This window comes from Scyliorhinus torazame, chromosome 3, assembly GCF_047496885.1.
Source record: "Scyliorhinus torazame isolate Kashiwa2021f chromosome 3, sScyTor2.1, whole genome shotgun sequence".
Lineage (NCBI taxonomy): Eukaryota > Metazoa > Chordata > Chondrichthyes > Carcharhiniformes > Scyliorhinidae > Scyliorhinus > Scyliorhinus torazame.
The window spans coordinates 94,433,714-94,456,836 of record NC_092709.1 but is presented as its reverse complement, the minus strand read 5'-3'; the positions used below and the strand labels follow the sequence as shown (position 1 = coordinate 94,456,836).

Sequence of the window (23,123 nt, the reverse complement as noted above, 5' to 3'; positions counted from 1 at the left end):
TAAATGGAAGGGGATAGTGGGGGCTGGAGTGGAGCATAGGGTGCCCCTGTATACTGATGATATGTTGTTGTATATTTCGGACCACTGTTCGACTGTGGGGCATATAATGGGACTGTGTAGGGGATTTGAGGCATTTTCCAGCTGACAAGCCGAACTCGAGAAAAGTGGTCTTGCCCGAAGTTGGAGAAATTGTGGAGGTCGTTCTTCCGTACCATGTCAGCAGTCTTGCATGTGGACTTGAGCCTGGTCCCCTGGGGGGCCATATTCGGGGTGTCAGAACTGCCAGAATTACAGGTGGGAAAAGGTACAGATGTTTTAGCCTTCGCCTCGTTGATCACTCGCAGGCGAGTTCTGTTGGGGTGGAGGTCAGCTTCTTCACCCTGTGGTCCGGCGTGGCTGTGGGATCTAATAGAATTCCTGCATTTGGAGAAGGTGAAGTTTGCCTAAGAGGGGCAAATGAGAGGTTCCACAAGAGATAGGGTTTGTTTATTCTTTATTTTGGGGAGCTAGTTACCATCAGCTGTTTGGGGGAAGGAGGGGTGAGGTTGATTCAGGGGACAGGAGAGCGGGATGGGGTTTTGTGCTGGGTTTATTTAACTTTGTTAAAAACTTGAATAAAAATACTCCCAGAAAATGTGGTTCTTATAAATGCAGGATTTTACCATATAATCTGAAGAAGCAATGAACTCCACAGTTGCAGTTTGAACCTCTGGCCGTTTTTGCGGTTCACCATAGGAGCGCGTCAAAGGATTATACATAAATTCTTCAGGTACTGAAATTTAAAGCAAAGTGAAATATTTTGTTTAATTTTCAAAATTACAATGCACATATAGTAGAGACTTTACTCTGCACATATACTGGGAGACTTGAAATCGAATAATGCCAAGCCAAAACACAAAGGGCAGTAGACACCATTCCAAGGTCTAGAGCACCTAAACTCCCCTGTGCAGGGAAATAACCTGAATGAGTTATTCAACCCATGGAAGGACAGGTCCTAGAAACAAAACAAAAGGATGAGTAAAGGCTGCTTTCTTCATTAAAGCTCATACGTTTAATACCCCAACTCTCCCATTAAATCATAGGATAGTTACAACACAGAAGGAGAACATGCGGTTCATTACGTCCAAGCTGGCTCAGTGCAAGAGCAATTCATCTGGTCCCACTGCTCACCTTTGCCCCACAGTCCTGCAAGTTTTGCTCTTGAGATAGTGATTCTCTTTTTTAAAAGTCACGACTGAATCAGCCTCCGCCATACTCTCAGGCATTGTGTGTTAACGTTAAACCCAACAGTTACACAGACTCATTTCAGACTAGAAGGTGGCAGTCATATAGAATGCGGTTCCCAACAAACTAAGCTAGAAAAAGCACGACAGTCAAAATGAAAGTGAACCTTGATTTAGAGTAGCCAGGCGGCTTCATTTGGCCTCTCTCTGAATATTTTTAATATTGTGATTCTACTACCCGAACTGGCAGATTATTGTAAATTATTTTATTGCTACACCTAAATCAATGTTCCCGTCAAGGTGTGCAGGTGCTCAGCCACGCAGCAGCTTGGAAGGTACTACACAATTCTTGGCAAATAAAGACCATGAAAAATAGCACGCAGGCATGGGAACCAAAAAATGAGACTGCACAGAGAAAAAAAAACTGGCAACGCACAGCAGATAAATTTTAACAGGGATACTGCTCCGAATATCAGTTTTAGTATATTTCATTATGTAAAGAGATATTCCCCAATCCTGTTTTCCTGGTTTACTCTGAAGTAATATTAATAGTATTCCATATTTATACCAATTAATATCCTAGGACTCAGGTCCTATTCTGATTCAGATGAAGCCAATTATGGGTACAACTCCTTCCTATAGCACGACTGGTGCCAGTGCCTAAGAGAAGAAACCCCCCTTTTCCACACCACTCTTTCATGCATTTACTTCCCTTACCTGCTTCTCCCTATGTTAATTAGCAAGCTGCTTGTTTAGTCATCTAAAGACTATTACCCATTAGCACCTGCTTTTTAGTTCAGCTCCTAACTGCTCAAACCCCCTTAACAGGACTTCTCTGGTTAAGTCAAGGGGTTGCACATTTAAGACAGAGGTAAGGGGAATCTTTTCTCTGAGGGTCGTGATTCTTTGGAACTGTCTTCCTCTGAAGGCAGTGAATTATCTTTGAATATTTTTAAGACAGAGCTAGATAGATTTTCAATAAGCAAGAGGGTGACAGGTTTTTGGGTGTAGGTGGGGATGTGAAGTTGAGATTACAATTAGATCTGCCATGATCTTATTGAATGGCGGAGCAGGCTTGAAGGACTGAGCAGCCTACCCCAGCTCTTAAACCGGATGTGCCTATAAACACACTGGCAACATTTTGTCAAAAATGTGAATTGCTTCTGCTTTTCATAGAAAAACTTGTATACTATCACTGAAGGGAAAGGATCACAGAGCAAACTGGAACTACGGAGACAAATGGACTCCTTTTATCACAGTAAACACGAACGGCTTACCCTTTTGGTGGGCTTTTGAACGTTTTGGCATGAATCCCTCGAGAATTTTAACAGTCCTAAAATCTTAAATGTAAAATTGAATGTGAACAATCTGCATCTGTTAAATTATGTTAAGATAATCCTGAACAACACAAAACCAAGCTGAGCAACATTTGTTAACTTACCATCATTGACTCGATAACAGAGATTACATTTCCACCTCCTTTGATCAAGGAAGGTTACAAATGGATTAATGTACGTTCTGCAGGTTCGGCATCGGACAATGGTACTGGACGTAATCACAGGCAAATGCTAAATTATCAATAAAACCAATTATTAATATTAAGCAATTCTAGCTGTTGTCAAAAAGCACATTTTTGTAACAACGGAAATTGAAGCAGTAAAAGGTAATTTCACACACTAAGTAAGGCTAATAAAATATTGTTCACAGTACCTCCAGAGGGATTCTATGAGAAGAAATTCATGCACAAGCAGGTTTGGTTGCTCACTTGTCTGTGGAACCCATTAGGCACAATATTCCTTTCAGTGGATAGCAGTGGTTTTACCAACAATTTTAGTGCTGATTAATCAATTTATGGTGAAGCCCTAATTAATCCATTTGGCAGAAGTAAATCAATACAAAATTATAATGCTTATTCCAAATGTACTTCAAACATGTAGTGACTGTTTTCCTTACTTGTCACCTGAATATTTAGAAGCAGTGGTTAAAATTCTTCAGAGAACTTGCAAATCTGGGTGGTGAGGAGGCATCATATTCCAGATTATTTATTAAATCTAAAGCATTAAAAAAAACTTGCAAAATGGCAGCTTGCATGTTTATTATTAATATGAATAATCGCTTATTGTCACAAGTAGGCTTCAATGAAGTTACTGTGAAAAAAACCCTAGTCGCCACATTCCGCCGCATGTTCGGGGAGGCCGGTACGGGAATTGAACCCGCGCTGTATTACAAGCCAGCAGTTTAGCCCGCTGAGCTAAACCAGACCCGAGGGGCTGTTTGCTTAGGGATTTCCTTCTGCATTATATTCTGGCTCTCCAAGTAAGGAAAATTTAGCTTAGTGTTACAGAAGGCAGAACTGCACTCTTATCGCAAGACAAAGAAAAGCAACACAAGCAGTTAAAGGGTCACACTTACACTAAGAAGGATTGCAAAACTGCACCTCCTCTAATGCGGAGTGGAGGATTAAAAAGGTCAGGGAAAATCCAAGGGAAAACTTTTAAAAATGTTAACAGTCAAATTTGAATTTCAGTCATGTCAAGAACAAATAACAATCAATATGCAGAAAAAATATAAAACTAGTGATAAAAGTACAATACACAAAGGGTGCAATTATATAATGAAATGGGAGCATTAAGTTACTGCCATTCACAATGAGCTACCTGGAAGCAATGCTTCCAGCAATTATAATGGCTATAGAAATTCAGAAAGTATTTTCATCTGTAACAGAAAGGAGGTTTCTTGCCAATTTTAACTCCAGTGGTAAGGTCATGAAGGAAAGAAGTCATCTTAACCAGTGGGCCTTTTGACTAACCTGGCAGCAGTAGCTCACTGATCCCCATGATTATATAATGACGATGGTAGCCATGATGTGGAGATGCCGGCATTGGACTGGGGTGGTGAGACTTGATGAAGGAGCTGCGCTCCAAAAGCTAGTGATTCCAAACAAGCCTGTTGGACTTTAACCTGGTGTTGTAAGACTACTTACTATATAATGAAGATAAAAGCCTGAGCAGCATTGTAGGCTTACGCAAAATTGCTTTTCATGCAATCATCTAGGCAGGACTGATAATGTCCTTATAGACACTTTACAGAATTTTCATTCCTCTACTTTCTAACATCCCTGCATGTTATGGAGCAAAGGTCAGTATGGCCCGTTGTCAACACTGACCACAATAAGAGGCAATATACATTGAACACATTATTAGTAGCAGCAGTTCTGTACTGAAGGTTTTCTGTACAGTTGCACCATGAAAGATAGTATGGGATGAAAGAGCACCATTATACACAGAGTAAAAAAAGTTGATTACCGTCAAGTCTCTGAATGGATGAAGTAATAATCCAAGAGGAAGTTTTGCTTTGTTCAGCAAAGCCTGGGTCTGAGGAATATTCATCAGAGTGCATCGGAATAGGCTGCGATAAAAGGAAAAGCATCAAAATAATTAAATCAGGCACCACCCCAATATAGAATAAATCCGAAGGCAAAATATTTTATTTGTTTTTTTCTACTCAAAATGTGGCTTCTAGTGATGACTTGTGTGTTTAGTATTGCATGTGCTAGGGCAGCACGGTGGTGGTGCAGTGGTTAGCATTGCTGCCTCACAGCGCTGAGATCCCAGGTTCGATCCTGGCCCTGGGTCACTGTCTGTGTGGAGTTTCTCCTTGTGCCTACGTGGGTTTCACCCCCACAACCCAAAAGATGTGCCGGGTAGGTAGAATGGCCACGCTAAATTGCCCCCTAATTGGAAAAAAAGAATTGGGAACTCTAAATTTTAAAAAAAGTATTGCTTATGCTGGAGCAAATGGGGTTACTTTGTGTGCCTGTAATTGAGAGAGGAAGTGGATATGGGTAAGTACATCTATCTGACAATTTTCACGTTGGCCATTTCTCATTGCCTAAACAAAGATTCAGCATCAGTGAAAGCTTCAAATTTGACCATCATATATGCTCCTCAAGGGGAGGAATGTTAGCGCAGGAGAATGGAACACTTTTCAGTGAGTTTCTAGTGCCAGCTTTAGTACAATTAGGTACAAGAAAGATCCTTCTGTTGCAATCTCAACAGCACACATCTGAATGGACGAGTGCAACATTTTTCATTTACCATAGTGATCTTCCTATGCTCTTCTTGAATATGATTGCTAATTAAGTGAAATTTTGCATTGTAATGCCTCACATAGCTGTAGAGGCTGCCCAATCTTATTTCTTCAAGGGTCTTTAAAAAGTCGGCAAATATAAAAAAAAATACCTTAATGCACGAGTCTGGATTTTGTTCAAACCTAGGTTCCAGAACTGATGGTCAAACTCCTACCAAGAAACAAACAGTTCAGCACATGGCACTCAGAAGTAGTCATGAGATTGATATGATGGGTCCAATCCAAACCAATAAATAAACACGAATTTGAAAATTTAGGAGATATGGTTACCAATTATGGGACAGAAAGAATTATTAATATATCCCATAAGCTAAAACACTGTGGATGTGTGTGCACATGCATGGCAAATGTGATCTTTCACCTGATTGCAGCAACATCCTGTTTGAACATGGAGGTTGAATGAATAAAGATGTTTACCTTTCAAAGGAAATAACATTTTAAAATTTATAGTTTTGACCAAGAGCTTTTAAAACTAGGTGATCTTGCGTTATGCCCAAAGATCTTTGCAGAATCTTAGGAAGGCATTCATTTGTCAGAATCGTTTGACCCGAGTCCCAGTAAACATTTTGGATTGCACAGTATGCCACACTCCTTTTTAAAAAATAAATTCAGAGTACCCAATCATTTTTTCCAATTAAGGGGCAATTTAACGGGGCCAATCCACCTAGCCTGCACATCTTTGGGTTGTGGGGTCGAAACCCACGCAAACATGGGGAGAACGTGCAAATTCCACACACACTGACCCAGAGCCGGGATCGAACCTGGGACCTCGGCGCAGTGAGGCAGCAGGGCTAACCCACTGCACCACCGTGCTGCCCGTATTCCACATGCCTATTCAAAATGTAGAATACTGCAAAAATATTGGTTGTCATCAATGGTTTTGATAGTTCTGCATTGTCAGTTCAGTCATGGAATGAACAATACTAAGTATTATAAACTCAAAACTATGTTACCTTTGGAATACCACAATTTATAACATATCTTTTGCACTTTATTATTCTAAGCTTTGCAAAGGATGGGTAGAATTGGAGGCCACACTTAAAACTTACTTACAGCTATAAACATGCATTTTCTGTTTTTATTTCGGATATCCATTATCTGCAGTAATTTGGATTTTACAAGGCCAGAAAATGTCAGTTTTAGCATGGGAATAATATAAAGTTCACAATCTTAATGCAAATAAGCAACAATAATCCCAGTTTTTTTTTTGTTCATTCATTCATGGGATGTGCGCTTCACTGGCTGGACCAGCATTTATTGCCCATCCCTAATTGTCCTTGGAACAGGGTGGTGATGAGCTGCCTTCTTGAACTGCTGCAGTCTATGTGGTGTAGATACATCCACAGGGCTGTTAGGGAGGGACTTACAGGATTTCACTTGGTGACTGTGAAGGAACGGTGACATATTTCCAAGCCAGGATGTCTGTTGGCTTGGAGTACTTGCAGTTAGTGGCGCTCACATGTGTCTGCTGCCCTTGTTCTTCTAGACGGCAGTAGTTGTTGGTTTGGAAGTTGCTAAGGAGCCTTGGTATGTAGATTATACATCTACAGATTATACATACTGCTGCCACTGTGTGCCATTGGTGGAGGGAGATAATGTTTGTGGATCGTGTATCAATCAAGTGGAGTGTTTTGTCCTGTATGGTGCCAAGCTTCTTGAGTGTTGTTGGAGCTGCACTCATCCAGGCAAGTAGAGACTATTCCATCACACTCCTGACTTGTGCCTTGTAGATGATGGACATGCTTTGGGGAATGAGGAAATGAATTACTCACCTCAAGATGTCTAGCCTCCGACTAGTTATTATAGTCCAGGACAAAATAGCCCGCTAGATTGCTACCACTCCACAAACATTCAATCCCTCTACCACCGACAACAGTGGCAGCTGTATGTGCCATCTATAAGATGTAGAAACTCATCAAGGTTCCTACTGCAGCACCTTCTGAACCCTCAACCACTACCATCTAGAAGGCCAAGGGCAGAAAATACCTGGGAAAACCACCATCTGAAAGTTTCCCTCCAAGCCACTCGCCATCCTGATTGAAAATATTGCCGTTCATTCGCTGTTGCTGGGTCAAAATCCTGGCATTCCCTCCCTAACAGCACTGCAGGTGTACCTACATCTCAGGAACTGCAGCAGTTCAAAGTGGCAGCACACCCGAAGGTCAACTAGGGATGAGCGTTAAATGCTAGCCTACCCAAACCATACCCATATCCTGTAAAATTATAATTTTCTAAAGTCACGGTACTTATATGGCTGGTCCATTTCAATTTCTGGTCAATGGTAACCCCCCCCCCCCCACAGGATGTTGATAGTGGGAGATTCATCAATGGTAATGACATTGAACATCAAGGGGCAATAGTTAGATTTCTCTTGCTGGAGATGCTCATCGTCACTTACACAGCAAAATGGTACTTGCCACTTGTCAGCCGAAGCCGGGATATTGTCCAGGTCTTGCCGCATTTGGTCATGCAGTATCTGAGTCGTCCCGAATGGTGCTCATCGGCCCTCTTCCCCAAATGTAGTTCTGGCTGGTCTGAAATCCCGAAGACTGCCACTCCCTGGCACTGCTCCACCCTCACCCCCACAACCTTGGATATCGCCTCGAAGAATGTTGTCCAGAACCTGACAAATCTGGGGATGGCTCAGAACTTGGGAGTGTGGTTGGCCAGGCACCTCCGGGAAGAAACTGTTCATTCGGGTTCTGGTCAGGTGTGCTTTGTGCACCACTTTGAACTGCATGAGATTTAGCCTTGCGCAGGAGGTGGAGGAGTTGACCCTACTTAGTGCTTCGCTCCATAGTCCCCAACCCACTTCCGTCTTGAGTTATTCTTCTCATATTTCCCTAGCTCTGTCCAGTGGTGTCCTTGCCCTTTCCAGGAGTCATCCATAGATGTCCCCACAGTCCCCCCTCACCTTACGGTCCTTGTTTATTAGCTCCTTTCATTTTGTTTCCGACATTTCCGCAAAGAGTGCGAAGAGAGCCAGGAGTTTACAGAAAGTGTAGCTGACTGGGAGCAGAGTCGGAGGGCGGAGATCTAGTTAGTCCACAGGGCAGGATATTCTGTCAGGTAAGAAGGGATGGAGGCTAGGCCAGTTGCATGCTCCTCCTGTAGGATGTGGGTGGTGAGGGATAGCACCGGTGTCCCCGCTGACTATACCTGCGGGAAGTGCACCCAACTTCAGCTCCTCAAAGACCGTGTTAGGGAACTGGAGCTGAAGCTGGATGAACTTCGGATCATCCGGGAGGCAGAGGGGGTGATTGAGAAGAGTTACAAGGAGGTAACCACACCCAAGGTACAGGACAAGAATAGCTGGGTTACAGTCAGGGGGAAAAAAACAAACAGGCAGACAGTGCAGGGATCCCTCGTGGCCGTTCCCCTTCAAAACAAGTATACCGTTTTGGATGCTGTTGGGGGGGGGGGGGGGGGGGAGACCTACCGGGGAAAGGCCCTAGCGGCCAGGTCTCTGGCACTGAGTCTGGCTCTGGGGCTCAGAAGGGAAGGGGGGAGAATAGAAAAGCAATAGTTGTAGGAGATTCAATGGTTAGGGGAATAGATAGGAGATTCTGTGGTCGTGAGCGAGACTCCCGGAAGGTATGTTGCCTCCCGGGTGCCAGGGCCAGGGATGTCTCGGATCGTGTCTTCAGGATCCTTAAGGGGGAGGGGGAGCAGCCAGAAGTCGTGGTGCACATTGGTACCAACGACATAGGTAGGAAAAGGGGTGTGGAGGTAATAAACAAGTTTAGGGAGTTAGGCTGGGAGTTAAAAGCCAGGACAGACAGAGTTGTCATCTCTGGTTTGTTGCCGGTGCCACGTGATAGCGAGGCTAGGAATAGGGAGAGAGTGCAGCTGAACACGTGGCTGCAGGAATGGTGTAGGAGGGAGGGCTTCAGGTATTTGGATAATTGGAGCGCATTCTGGGGAAGGTGGGACCTGTACAAGCAGGACAGGTTGCATCTGAACCAGAGGGGCACCAATATCCTGGGAGGGAGGTTTTCTAGTACTCTTCGGGAGGGTTTAAACTAATTTGGCAGGGGAATGGGAACCGGATTTGTAGTCCAGCAACTAAGGTAGCCGATATTCAGGACGCCAAAGCGTGTAATGAGGCAGTGGGGAAGGGAACACTGACAAAGGAGAGTACTTGCAGGCACGGAGATGGGTTGAACTGTGTATACTTCAACGCAAGAAGCATCAGGAATAAGGTGGGTGAACTTAAGGCATGGATCGGTACTTGGGACTACGATGTGGTGGCCATCACGGAAACTTGGATAGAAGAGGGGCAGAAATGGTTGTTGGAGGTCCCTGGTTATAGATGTTTCAATAAGATTAGGGAGGGTGGTAAAAGAGGTGGGGGGGTGGCATTATTAATTAGAGATAGTATAACAGCTGCAGAAAGGCAGTTCGAGGAGTATCACCCTATTGAGGTAGTATGGGTTGAAGTCAGAAATAGGAAAGGAGCAGTCCCCTTGTTAGGAGTTTTCTATAGGCCCCCCAATAGTAGCAGAGATGTGGAGGAACAGATTGGGAAACAGATTTTGGAAAGGTGCAGAAGTCATAGGGTAGTAGTCATGGGCGACTTTAACTTCCCAAATATTGAGTGGAAACTCTTTAGATCAAATAGTTTGGATGGGGTGGTGTTTGTGCAGTGTGTCCAGGAAGCTTTTCTAACACAGTATGTAGATTGTCCAACCAGAGGAGGGGCAATATTAGATTTAGTACTGGGTAATGAACCAGGGCAAGTGATAGATTTGTTAGTGGGGGAGCATTTTGGAGATAGTGACCACAATTCTGTGACTTTCACTTTAGTAATGGAGAGGGATAGGTACGTGCAACAGGGCAAGGTTTACAATTGGGGGAAGGGTAAATACGATGTTGTCAGACAAGAATTGAAGTGCATAAGTTGGGAACATAGGCTGGCAGGGAAGGACACAAGTGAAATGTGGAACTTGTTCAAGGAACAGGTGCTACGTGTCCTTGATATGTATGTCCCTGTCAGGCAGGGAAGAGATGGTCGAGTGAGGGAACCATGGTTGACAAGAGAGGTTGAATGTCTTGTTAAGAGGAAAAAGGAGACTTATGTAAGGCTGAGGAAACAAGGTTCAGACGGGGCATTGGAGGGATACACGATAGCCAGGAGGGAACTGAAGAAAGGGATTAGGAGAGCTAAGAGAGGGCATGAACAATCTTTGGCGGGTAGGATCAAGGAAAACCCCAAGGCCTTTTACACATATGTGAGAAATATGAGAATGACTAGAGCGAGGGTAGGTCCGATCAAGGACAGTAGCGGGAGATTGTGTATTGAGTCTGAAGAGAAAGGAGAGGTCTTGAACGAGTACTTTTCTTCTGTATTTACAAATGAGAGGGGCGATATTGTTGGAGAGGACAGTGTGAAACAGATTGGTAAGCTCGAGGAAATACTTGTTAGGAAGGAAGATGTGTTGGGCATTTTGAAAAACTTGAGGATAGACAAGTCCCCCGGGCCTGACGGGATATATCCAAGGATTCTATGGGAAGCAAGAGATGAAATTGCAGAGCCGTTGGCAATGATCTTTTCGTCCTCACTGTCAACAGGGGTGGTACCAGGGGATTGGAGAGTGGCGAATGTCGTGCCCCTGTTCAAAAAAGGGACTCGGGATAACCCTGGGAATTACAGGCCAGTTAATCTTACTTCGGTGGTAGGCAAAGTAATGGAACGGGTACTGAAGGATAGGATTTCTGAGCATCTGGAAAGACACTGCTTGATTAGGGATAGTCAGCACGGATTTGTGAGGGGTAGGTCTTGCCTTACAAGTCTTATTGAATTCTTTGAGGAGGTGACCAAGCATGTGGATGAAGGTAAAGCAGTGGATGTAGTGTACATGGATTTTGGTAAGGCATTTGATAAGGTTCCCCATGGTAGGCTTATGCAGAAAGTAAGGAGGCATGGGATAGTGGGAAATTTGGCCAGTTGGATAACGAACTGGCTAACCGATAGAAGTCAGAGAGTGGTGGTGGATGGTAAATATTCAGCCTGGATCCCAGTTACCAGTGGCGTACCGCAGGGATCAGTTCTGGGTCCTCTGCTGTTTGTGATTTTCATTAATGACTTGGATGAGGGAGTTGAAGGGTGGGTCAGTAAATTTGCAGACGATACGAAGATTGGTGGAGTTGTGGATAGTGAGGAGGGCTGTTGTCGGCTGCAAAGAGACATAGATAGGATGCAGAGCTGGGCTGAGAAGTGGCAGATGGAGTTTAACCCTGAAAAGTGTGAGGTTGTCCATTTTGGAAGGACAAATATGAATGCGGAATACAGGGTTAACGGTAGAGTTCTTGGCAATGTGGAGGAGCAGAGAGATCTTGGGGTCTATGTTCATACATCTTTGAAAGTTGCCACTCAAGTGGATAGAGCTGTGAAGAAGGCCTATGGTGTGCTCGCGTTCATTAACAGAGGGATTGAATTTAAGAGCCGTGACGTGATGATGCAGCTGTACAAAACTTTGGTAAGGCCACATTTGGAGTACTGTGTACAGTTCTGGTCGCCTCATTTTAGGAAGGATGTGGAAGCTTTGGAAAAGGTGCAAAGAAGATTTACCAGGATGTTGCCTGGAATGGAGAGTAGGTCTGACGAGGAAAGGTTGAGGGTGCTAGGCCTTTTCTCATTAGAACGGAGAAGGATGAGGGGCGACTTGAGAGGTTTATAAGATGATCAGGGGAATAGATAGAGTAGACAGTCAGAGACTTTTTCCCCGGGTGGAACAAACCATTACAAGGGGACATAAATTTAAGGTGAAAGGTGGAAGATATAGGAGGGATATCAGAGGTAGGTTCTTTACCCAGAGAGTAGTGGGGGCATGGAATGCACAGCCTGTGGAAGTAGTTGAGTCGGAAACATTAGGGACCTTCAAGCAGCTATTGGATAGGTACATGGATTACGGTAAAATGATATAGTGTAGATTTATTTGTTCTTAAGGGCAGCACGGTAGCATTGTGGATAGCACAATGCTTCACAGCTCCAGGGTCCCAGGTTCGATTCCGGCTTGGGTCGCTGTCTGTGCGGAGTCTGCGCGTCCTCCCCGTGTCTGCGTGGGTTTCCTCCGGGTGCTCCGGTTTCCTCCCACGGTCCAAAGATGTGCAGGTTAGGTGAATTGGCCAATGATAAATTGCCCTTAATGTCCAAAATTGCCCTTGGTGTTGGGTGGAGGTGCTGAATTTGGGTAGGGTGCTCTTTCCAGGAGCCGGTGCAGACTCAAAGGGCCGAATGGCCTCCTTCTGCACTGTAAATTCAATGATAATCTATGATTAATCTAGGACAAGGGTTCGGCACAACATCGTGGGCCGAAGGGCCTGTTCTGTGCTGTATTTTCTATGTTCTATGTTTCTCCAGTAGAGTGTCTCTCGGGGTCCTAGGGTACGTCGTCATCTCCTTGCGGAGAAAAAGTGTTGGATTTGAAGGTGCCGGAGTTCCTGTCCTGTCGGTAGCTCCAGTTCTTCTGCTAGTTTGTCTAGGATCGCGAGTCTGTACCCTATGTAAAGTACCTGGCCGCTAGCTTCGCCAGTCCAGTCTCCAATTTTTTTAATTTAAAAAGAGGTGGCGGTAAGCACGGCTGGCGGGAATTTGTGGTTGTCGCAGATGGGGATCATGGAGGATATCCCGGTTAAATCGAAGTGCTGCCTCATTGGATTCCATGTCCTCAAAGTGGCTACCACTACTGGACAGGATGTGTATTTTGCCGGGGGCAGGGAAAACAGGAGTGTATCCCATCTCCGTCGGTCCTTTTTAACTTCCACCGCCAGACTGGTCAGATTCCCCTTGTGGATCCAGGTCCAGTCATGGGCTATCTGGATCCCCAATTTGCTTTGGGTTTGTTTGAATGGTATACCTCCCAGCTCTGTCCCTCCACCGTTCAGGTTCATTGGGAATGCCTTGCTCTTGCCCCAAGTTGTGTTTGTAACCGGAGACGGCCCCGATCTCTTCCAGGAGCTGTTTATTACTTTCAGGCTGTTCTGTGGATCTGAGATGTAGAGGAGCAGATCATTCGCATAGAGTGAAACTCTGTGCTCTCTGCCTCCTCTTCAGATGCCCTTCCCCACAGGGCGATCACCAGGGGTTTGATTGCCTGGGCAAACAAGAGCGGGGACAGTGGGCATCGCTGCCTTGTGCCTCCGTGCAGCTGGAAGTATTCAGAGCTGGTAGTGTTGGTCCGAATGCTCGCCTCGGGGGCGTTGTACAGGAGGTGAACCCCATCCCTTGCCCAAACAGCTCCAGTACCTCAATGAGGTACTTCCATTTGACTCTGTCGAAGACCTTTTCTGCATCCAGGGAGGCAATCATCTCTGGTGTTCTCTCCCCGGATGGGGTCATTATTATATTTAGCAACCACCTGATGTTTGCAGTTAGCTGTCTAACGTTGACAAAGCCAATCTGGTTCTCTGCAACCACCTTTGGCACGCAGTTCTCCAGTCTCTTAGCCAGGACTTTTGCGAGTATGTTCGTGTCCACATTGAGCAGCGAAATGGGTCTGTGTGATCCGCATTCCGTCGGACTTTTGTCTTTTTTGGGTATCAACGATATTGTGGCCTGTGTTAGTGTTGGAGGCAGGGTGCCCCTCGCTAGCGAGTTCACGAACATTTCCTGTAGATGTGGGGCCAGGGCTGGTACGAATGTTCTATAGAGGTCTGCCAGGAACCAGTCAGGTCCCGCGCCTTCCCTGCCTGCATGGAGTTGATACTCTCCATGATCTCTCCCAGTCCTATTGGTGCTTCCAGCTCTCTCACCTATCATCCCCCACGACTGGCATGTCCAGTCCATAGAGGTTCCGCTTAATCTCCGCAGCCTTGTCGGGGGGCTCGGACGTGTACAGTCCCCTGTAGAAGGCCCCAAATGCTTGGTTGACCATTTTTGGATCAGCTACCAGTCCGCCTCTGCTATCCTTCACCTGCGGTATCTCCCTTGTGGCTGCTTGCTTTCTCAGCTGGTGAACCAGTAAGCGGCTAGCCTTCTCTCCGTGTTCGTAGAAGGTCCCCCCACACCCCATGTCTGGTGGTGTTGGTGCACTGCCTTCCTGGTGGATAGCAGGTTAAATTCCATTGCAGCGTTTTCCTCTCTGCCTGAAGGACCTCAGAGTACTTTTTTTTATAATCTCCAGAATGGAGTCGATCAGTTGTTGCCTAGTCACCCTCTCTTCCCTCTCCCGATGTGCCTTGTAGGCTATAATCTCTCCCCTAATCAACGCCTTCAGTGCCTCCCAGAATGTGGAAGATGAGACTTCCCCGTTCTGGTTGTTAGTGATGAACTCGCCTATGGCCTGTGATGTTTCCTGGCAGAAGACCTTGTCGGCCAGAAGGTCAGTGTCCAACCTCCACATGGCGCGTTGGGCATGGCCCATCTCCAACCTCGCATCCATGTAGTGTGGAGCGTAGTCGGAGATGACTATCGTGGATTATTCCGCCCTTATTATTTCCGGAAGCACCGATTTCTCCACTGCAAAGAAGTCAATACATGTGTATACTTGGTGCACTGCCGAAAAGAACAAAACTTCCTTCTCACCGGGGTGTAGGAACCGGCAAGGGTCCACTGCTCCCATCTGCTCCATTAAAGATCCCAGCTCCCTAGCCATGCCTGTCCATTACCCCATTCTGGGGTTTGATCCGTCTGTCAATGGATCCTGTACACAGTCAAAATCTCCCCCCTCCACCCCCCGTGATCAGTCGGTGTGTATCAATGTCGGAGATTTCCGCCATGGTCTTTTTTATGAAATCCATGTCATCCCAGTTGGGCACATACATGTTTACCAGAACTATCAGTACCCCATCTAGGACACCATTGGCCATGACGTACCATCCCCCGGGTACATAACCGTCCTTGCAACATCCTCACTTATGACCTTATGGTGAAGGAATCACTGATGAAGCTAATGAAGATGGTTGGGCCTAGGACGCTACCATGACGAAGTTCTGCAGCAATGTCCTGGAACTGAGATCTTTGACCTTCAACAAATGGAACCATCTTCCTTTGTGTTCAGCATGACTCCAACCGGTGGAGGGCAGACTGATGGGACAGTAATTGACTGGGTTGGATTTGTTCTGCTTTTTATTGAATGGACGTAGCTGGGCAATTTTCCACATGCTGGATAAATGCCAGTGTTGTAACTGTACTGGGCCAACTTGGCTAGCGGAGCAATAAGTTATGGAGCACAAGTCTTCAGTATTATTGCTGGAATGTTGTCAGGGCCCACAGCAGTTGCAGCTTCCCCCTGCCTACAGTCGTTTCTTGATATCACATCGAGTGAATTGAATTGACTGAAGACTGGCATCTGTGATGCTGTGGACCACCAGGGGAGGCAGAGATGGATTGTCCACTTTGCAATTCTAGCTGAAGATTGATGCAATATTCTGCACAGATGTGCTGGGTTCCCTATGTTTGAGGATGGAGATATTTGTGCAGCCTCCTCCTCCAGTGAGTTGTTTAATTGTTCACCACCATTCACAAGTGCATGTGGCAGGACTGCAGAACTTCGATCTAATCTGTTGATTGTGCTTGCTTAGCTCTGTCTATCGACACAAGCAGCTCTGAATTGCTGCTTCACCAGATTGACAACTCATTTTTAGGTATGCCTGTGGTTTTCCCTGGCATTGCCTTCTGAACTCTTTGTTGAACCAGGGTTGATCGTCTGGTTTGGTGGTAATGATAGAGGGGGGGGCGTTATGCCAGGCCATAAGGTTACAGGTTGCTGCTATACAAAATTCTGCTGCCGATGGCCCACAGCGCCTCATGGCTGCCCAGTTTTGAAGTCTATCCCATTCAGCATGGTGGTCGTGACAGACAACACAATGGAGGGTTTCCTCAATGTGAAGACAGGCTTCGTCCTCACAAAGACTGTGCATGGTCACTCTTACATAAACAGATGCATTTGCAGCAGGTACATTGGTGAGAATGAGGTCAAGTAGCTTTTCCTCTCTTGTTGGTTCCCTCACCACCTGCCGCAGACCCAGTCTAGCAGCTATGTGACTCCGCTAACTTGGTCAATAGTGCTGCTACTGAGCTACTCTTGGTGATGGACTTTTAAGTTCCCCACTCAAAAGTACATTCTGCACCCTTGCCACCCTCAGTACTTCCTCCAAGTGATGTTGAACATGGAGGTGTTATTTGTCAACTAAGGTGGTGGTGGTAGGAGGTAATCAGAAGCCCATGTTTAACTCAATGTCATGAGGCTTCCTGGGTCCAGAGATGATGTTGGGGACTCCCAGGGCAACTCCCTCCCAATTGTACATTACTGTGCTGTCACATATGTTGGGACTGTCCAACAGGTGGGACAGAGCATACCCAGGGATGTGTGAATCAAAACTGAAGAACAACATGCTGCACTGCAATAGTAAATAAGGTTCTTGTTGACTTACTCTGGGCTGCAGTTAAGCTTTTTCAGTTCTGGACTTAAATTGGATTGAGGGCTCAGGATTGGAACAGGTGGAAGAATATTCCGTTCTTGAAGCAGACTGACTTGCCTCAGGGCTTCGGCCTTCCGGTTATTTCGTAAGGATAGCCCCTCCATGGTCGGCGACAGCTGATTAACACTGGAAAAAGGCTGCAATTAAAGAAAATGCACTTTTACCTGGTTTGACGTTTTACCTTCAGCATCCATTTTCCTACACAAACTGAAAGACAGTGTAAAAAAAATTGAACACAAACTCTTAAGAACAATTAATTTTACTGTTCTTGAAATACTGAACTTCCAAACCCTGTTGAAATATCTAACCACCAGAAGACTTTAAGATTGACAGTTTGACGGGGATGCTACGGTTACAAATTCAAAACAAATGAACTAAAATCTACCTTAATGTTATCTGCACGCAATTCTGATTTTCCAAGAAATGTTTCAAATAAATTCAGGGCACTAAAAATTGACACATAATATTTTACTTATGCAGTTTCAAATAATGACCATAGATTTAATTTTGATATAAAAATTTGCCATGTTATATTTGTTCTTCTGATGAAGGGCAGCAAGCCAGAATCAAGCAGATCACTTAAAATTTGAATTTGATATTCAAAGGTTTTACTAACATGCAAATTAATTTACACCATTCAAATCCAGCACAATGAGAAGATGAATTTCCAGTCTAGGTGTGACAAAAACATGTGCACAATACCAAGTTCCTTTTTTCCCCAGGAGGGGAGAACTTGCTACAATGCAAATCTGACACATCTCCACAAACTGGGCTACCTTCAAAACAAAATTTCCAACAAAGAAACAAACCAACTAAATGTTGTGTCTCCTCAGCTATTTAATGGAAGAATAAGTTCATGCAGATTTAAAACACATATTTTTGTACTGCAATGTTCCCACTTCCTCACTTGCAGTGAAAATACCCATAATACATAAGTATAAAATATTTTACACTTGCATAACTTTGGACGGTTCCAGTGATTGCCCCACCCCAGGCCCCACTATCTACCAGAAACTGAGAAATTCATTCAGGTCAATAGCCAAAACCCCTTTTCTAAAGTGAGTAGGCTTCTCATCCTCAAGAATCTTAGAATTTCATCAGCAAGATGGGTCATTCAGCCTAAATGGACTGTGTCAATACTTATATCTCTCCTGACTTTGCTTCACACTGTTAAAGGATCCTTCTATTCCTTTCTCCCCCATATACTTATTGAGATTACATGCAGCGACTTCCGGTTGAGGCTATGCCTAGGTAGGTCACCCGTTCGGCTGCTCCCGCCGGGAACGGACGTTTGGGCTCTCCAGAGAGGCCCCAACAGCAATTGTTCGACGGCTCCCAGTGTGGGAAGGTGACAGCAAGGTTCCCCCGACATTATATGGATTGGACCAGGAGTGGAGCGGCTAAAAAAGTGATCCTGGTGCAGCGAAATGTGCGAGGGAGGAAAAGCAAAATGGCGGCGGGTGGAGACCAAGCAGCGTGGGCGCAGGAGCAGCAGGAGTTTCTTAAACGCTGCTTTGAGGAGAGGAGGACAGAAATGCTGGCGCCAATGAAGGCGCCGATTGAGAAGCTTGTGGAGACCCAGAAGGCCCAAGGGGCGGCGATCAGGGAGGTGCGGCAAAAAGCCTTGGAGAACGAGGACGAGATCTTGGGCCTGGCGGTGAAGGTGGAGGCGCACGAGGCGCTGCACAAGAGGTGGGCGGAAAAATTCGAGGACTTGGAGAATAGGTAGAGGAGAAAGAATGTTCGGATTCTGGGTCTCCCTGAAGGAGTGCAGGGGCCCGATGCCGGGGCATATATGAGCACGATGCTCAATTCGCTGATGGGCGCGGGAGCTTTCCCGAGGCCCCTGGAGCTGGACGGGGCTCATCGGGTCCTGGCAAGGAGACCCAAAGCCAACGAGCCGCCAAGGGCTGCAGTGGTGAGGTTCCACCACTTTATGGACAGAGAGTGTGTCCTGAGATGGGCCAAAAAAGAGCAGAGCAGCAAGAGGGAGAACACGGAGATCCGAATTTATCAGGACTGGAGTGCAGAGGTGGCTAAGAAGAGGGTCCCGGGATGCTGCAGCCAGCGCGATTGTGGGTCACGTTCCAAGATTGGCACCACTATTTTGAAACGCCTGATGAGGCATGGAACTTTATACAGACTGAAAAGTTGGACTCAAATTGAGGGTTTGTCGTGGGGGGATGTTTACTGTGTTTACTGCGTTTGGGGAATGTTCTTTTTGTTTGAGTGCTGGGTGGGGATGGGTGAATGGATTTGATGTGGGGGCTGTGGGAGAGTGTGGGCGTCGGTGTTGGAGGGGCAGGGCCCCACGGAGGAAAAGGGGGGGGTTGGAGGCCCGGGGATGGGGAGTTGGGGTAATGCCGCAAAAAGGAGCTGCGCTAGAGGGGGCGGGACCGGCTCAGGAAAGCGTGGTCTTTTACGCGCATTAGGGAAGGATGGGGGTGGGGCCGGGGGAAGGGCGGTGCTGGAGAGGAGCACACACTGATTGCCAAGGGGTGGGGGGATTCTCACACTGGGGGGGGTCGATGGAATGGCGGGAGAGGCCGGGGTCAGCAGGAGTCAGCTGACTTATGGGAGTGTCATGGGGGAGCAAAATGGCTAGATGAGGATCTGGGGGGGGGGAGAGAGAAGAACTGGGTTGCTGCTGCATTGGCCAAAGGGGACCTGGAGGTAGGAGAGGTAGTCGGGGTGGGGGTCCGCCGCCTGGGGGACTGGAGGGTGCGGGAGGCGCGGTGACATGGCTGGCCTAGAAAAGGAGATGGCTAGTCGGCAGGGAGGGGGGCCCGCGAGCGAGTACCCCCCCGATCCGGCTGATAACTTGGAATGTGAGGGGCCTGAACGGGCCGGTCAAGAGGGCCCGGGTGTTCGCGCTCTTAAAGGGACGGAAGGCAGACGTGGTTATGCTCCAGGAGACATCTGAAGGTGGCATATCAGCTTAGGCTGAGAAAGGGATGGGTAGGGCAGGTATTTGATTCAGGGCTGGATGCGAAGAACAGAGGAGTTGCAATACTGGTGGGGAAGCGGGTGTCGTTCGAGGCACTGAATATTGTAGTGGATAATGGAGGTCGATATGTGATGGTGAGTGGTAGGTTTCAGGGGATGCAGGTGGTACTGGTGAACGTATATGCCCCGAATTGGGATGATGCCAGATTTATGAAACGCATGCTGGGTCGGATTCCGGATCTGGAGGTAGGAAGTTTGATAATGGGGGTATGGGGGGGGGGGGGGGGGGGGGGGAAAGAGACTTCAACACGGTGCTGGACCCAGCACTGGACCGTTCTAGGTCCAGGACGGGCAAGAGGCCGGCTGCGGCCAAGGTGCTCAGGGGGTTTATGGAGCAGATGGGGGGAGTGGATCCATGTAGGTTTGCCAGGCTGCTGGCCAGGGAATTTTCCTTCTTTTCCCACGTCCATAGAGCCTACTCCCGGATAGATTTTTTCATTTTGAGGAGGGCGCTAATCCCGAAAGTGGAGGGAACGGAATATGCGGCCATAGCCATCTCGAACCACGCCCCGCATTGGGTGGAGCTGGAGTTGGGGGAGGAGAAGGACCAGCGCCCGCTGTGGCGCCTTGATGTGGGACTGTTGGCGGATGAGGGGGGTGCGGGCGGGTGCGGGGTGTATTGAAAGATATTTGGAGGCCAACGACAACGGGGAGGTACAGGTGGGGGCAGTCTGGGAGGCGTTGAAGGCGGTGGTCAGGGGAGAGCTAATCTCCATTAGGGCCCACAGGGAGAAGAGAGAGGGGAGGGAGAGGTTGGTGGGGGAGATTTTAAGGGTGGACAGGATTGGATTGGATTTGTTTATTGTCACGTGTACCGAGGTACAGTGAAAAGTATTTTTCTGCGAGCAGCTCAACAGATCATTAAGTACATGAGAAGAAAAGGGAATAAAAGAAAATACATAATAGGTCAACACAACATATACAATGTAACTACATAAGCACTGGCATCGGATGAAGCATACAGGGTGTAGTGTTAATGAGGTCAGTCCATAAGAGGGTGATTTAGGAGTCTGGTGACAGTGGGGAAGAAGCTGTTTTTGAGTCTGTTCGTGCGTGTTCTCAGACTTCTGTATATCCTGCCCGAGAGAAGAAGTTGGAAGAGTGAGTAAGCCGGGTGGGAGGGATCTTTGATTATGCTGCCTGCTTTCCCCAGGCAGCGGGAGGAGTTGATGGAGTTAATGGATGGGAGGCTGGTTCGTGATGGACTGGGCTGTGTTCACAAATGTCTGAAGTTTCTTGCGGTCCTGGGCCGAGCAGTTGCCATACCAGGCTGTGATGCAGACAGATAGGATGCTTTCTATGGTGCATCTGTAAAAGTTGGTAAGAGTCAATGTGGACATGCCGAATGTCCTTAGTTTCCTGAGGAAGTATAGGCGCTGTTGTGCTTTCTTGGTGGTAGCTTCGACGTGGGTGGACCAGGACAGATTTTTGGAGATGTGCACCCCTAGGAATTTGAAACTGCTAACCATCTCCACCTCGGCCCCACAATGCTGACAGGGGTGTGTACAGCACTTTGCTTCCTGAAGTCAATTACCAGCTCTTTAGTTTTGCTGGCATTGAGGGAGAGATTGTTGTCGCTACACCACTCCACTAGGTTCTCTATCTCCCTCCTGTATTCGGACTCGTCGTTATTCGAGGTACGCAGAGGCCCCTGAGGAGGGGCTACTTAGGGAGTAACGGAACCTCCAGACGGAATTCGACCTGTTGACCACGGGGAAAGCAGAGACACAGTGGAGGAAAGCACAGGGGGCGACGTATGAGTATGGGGAGAAGGCGGGTCGGATGCTGGTACATCAGCTTCGTAAGAGTAAGGCAGCGAGGGAGATTGGTGGAGTTAAGGATAGATGGGGGAATACGGTGCGGAGTGCAGTGAGAATAAACAAGGTATTTAGGGACTTCTATGGGGATCTGTACAGGTCTGAGCCCCCAGCGGGGGAGGAGGGGATGCGATGATTCCTAGATCAGCTGAGGTTCCCGAGGGTGGAGGAGGTGGTGGCTGGATTGGGCGTGCCAATTGGGCTGGAGGAGCTGGTTAAAGGATTGGGGAGCATGCAGGCGGGGAAGGCCCCAGGGCCAGATGGGTTCCAGGATGAATTCTACAGGAAATACGTGGACCTGCTGGGCCCGTTGCTAGTGAGAACTTTTAATAAGGCGAGGGAGGGGGGGACCTTGCCCCCGACAATGTTCAGGCGCTGATTTCTTTGATCATGAAGCGGGACAAGGATCCATTGCAATGTGCGTCGTATAGACCGATCTTGCTCCTCAATGTTGACGCTAAGTTGCTGGCTACGAGAATTGAGGACTATGTCGCGGGGGTGATTCATGAGGACCAGACGGGATTGTGAAGGGTAGGCAGCTAAATACAAATGTGCGGAGGCTCCTCAATGTGATTATGATGCCCTCGGTGGAGGGGGAAGCTGAGGTACTGGTAGCTATGGATATGGAGAAGGCCTTTGATCGGGTGGAGTGGGAGTATCTTTGGGAAGTGTTGCGGAGGTTTGGGTTCGGGGAGGGGTTCATCCGTTGGGTCAGGCTGCTGTACAGAGCCCCGGTGGCAAGTGTGGCTACGAACCGGCGGAGGTCGGAGTACTTTCGGCTGTACCGGGGGACGAGGCAGGGGTGCCCCTTATCCCCCTTGTTGTTTGCATTGGCAATTGAGCTGCTGGCCATGGCACTGAGGGAGTCCAGGAAATGGAGGGGTCTGGTCCGGGGGGGGGGGGGAGAGAAGAGAGAGAGAGAGAGAGAGAGAGAGAGAGAGAGAGAGAGAGAGAGGAACATCAGGTGTCGTTGTATGCCGACGACCTGTTGTTGTATGTGGCGGACCCAGTGGAGGGGATGGCGGAGGTCATGCGGATCCTTAGGGAGTTTGGGGACTTTTCGGGGTATAAACTCAACGCAGGGAAGAGCGAGCTCTTTGTGGTGTATTCAGCGGGACCAGGAAAGGGGGATAGACGAGCTACCGCTGAAGAGGGCGAAAAGAAGCTTTCGGTACCTAGGGATCCAAGTAGCTAGGAGTTGGGGGGCCCTGCACAAACTCAATTTGACACGGTTGGTGAAGCAGATGGAGGAGGATTTTAAAAGATGGGATATGCTGCCACTCTCACTAGCGGGTAGCGTGCAGTCGGTCAAAATGACGGTCCTCCCGAGGTTTCTCTTTGTGTTCCAGTGCCTTCCCATTATGATCCACAAGGCCTTTTTCAAACGGGTAAGCATGAGCATCATGGGATTTGTGTGGGCGAATAAGACCCCGAGGGTGAAAGCGTGTTTCTGGAGCGTAGCAGGGACAGGGGGGGGCTGGCGCTGCCGAATTTGTGTGGCTAT

At 47.4% G+C, this 23,123-nt stretch overlaps 1 protein-coding gene across 5 annotated transcripts in view; it reads right to left on the bottom strand.

Annotated features, from left to right (window-relative positions):
* LOC140408582 (protein transport protein Sec24B-like) overlaps positions 1 to 23,123 on the bottom strand; it is a 148,466-nt gene that overhangs the window by 73,157 nt on the left and 52,186 nt on the right. For 4 of the 5 annotated variants that reach the window (XM_072495992.1, XM_072495996.1, XM_072495993.1 and 1 more), the window contains 5 exons: positions 16,749 to 16,933; positions 4,529 to 4,631; positions 2,665 to 2,791; positions 2,501 to 2,563; positions 663 to 772 (listed from right to left, as the gene is read on the bottom strand). In XM_072495992.1, coding sequence (XP_072352093.1) covers positions 663 to 772; positions 2,501 to 2,563; positions 2,665 to 2,791; positions 4,529 to 4,631; positions 16,749 to 16,933 — 588 coding nt within the window. The remainder of the gene's footprint in view (positions 1 to 662; positions 773 to 2,500; positions 2,564 to 2,664; positions 2,792 to 4,528; positions 4,632 to 16,748; positions 16,934 to 23,123) is intronic. The other variant, XM_072495995.1, reaches the window with a different exon arrangement.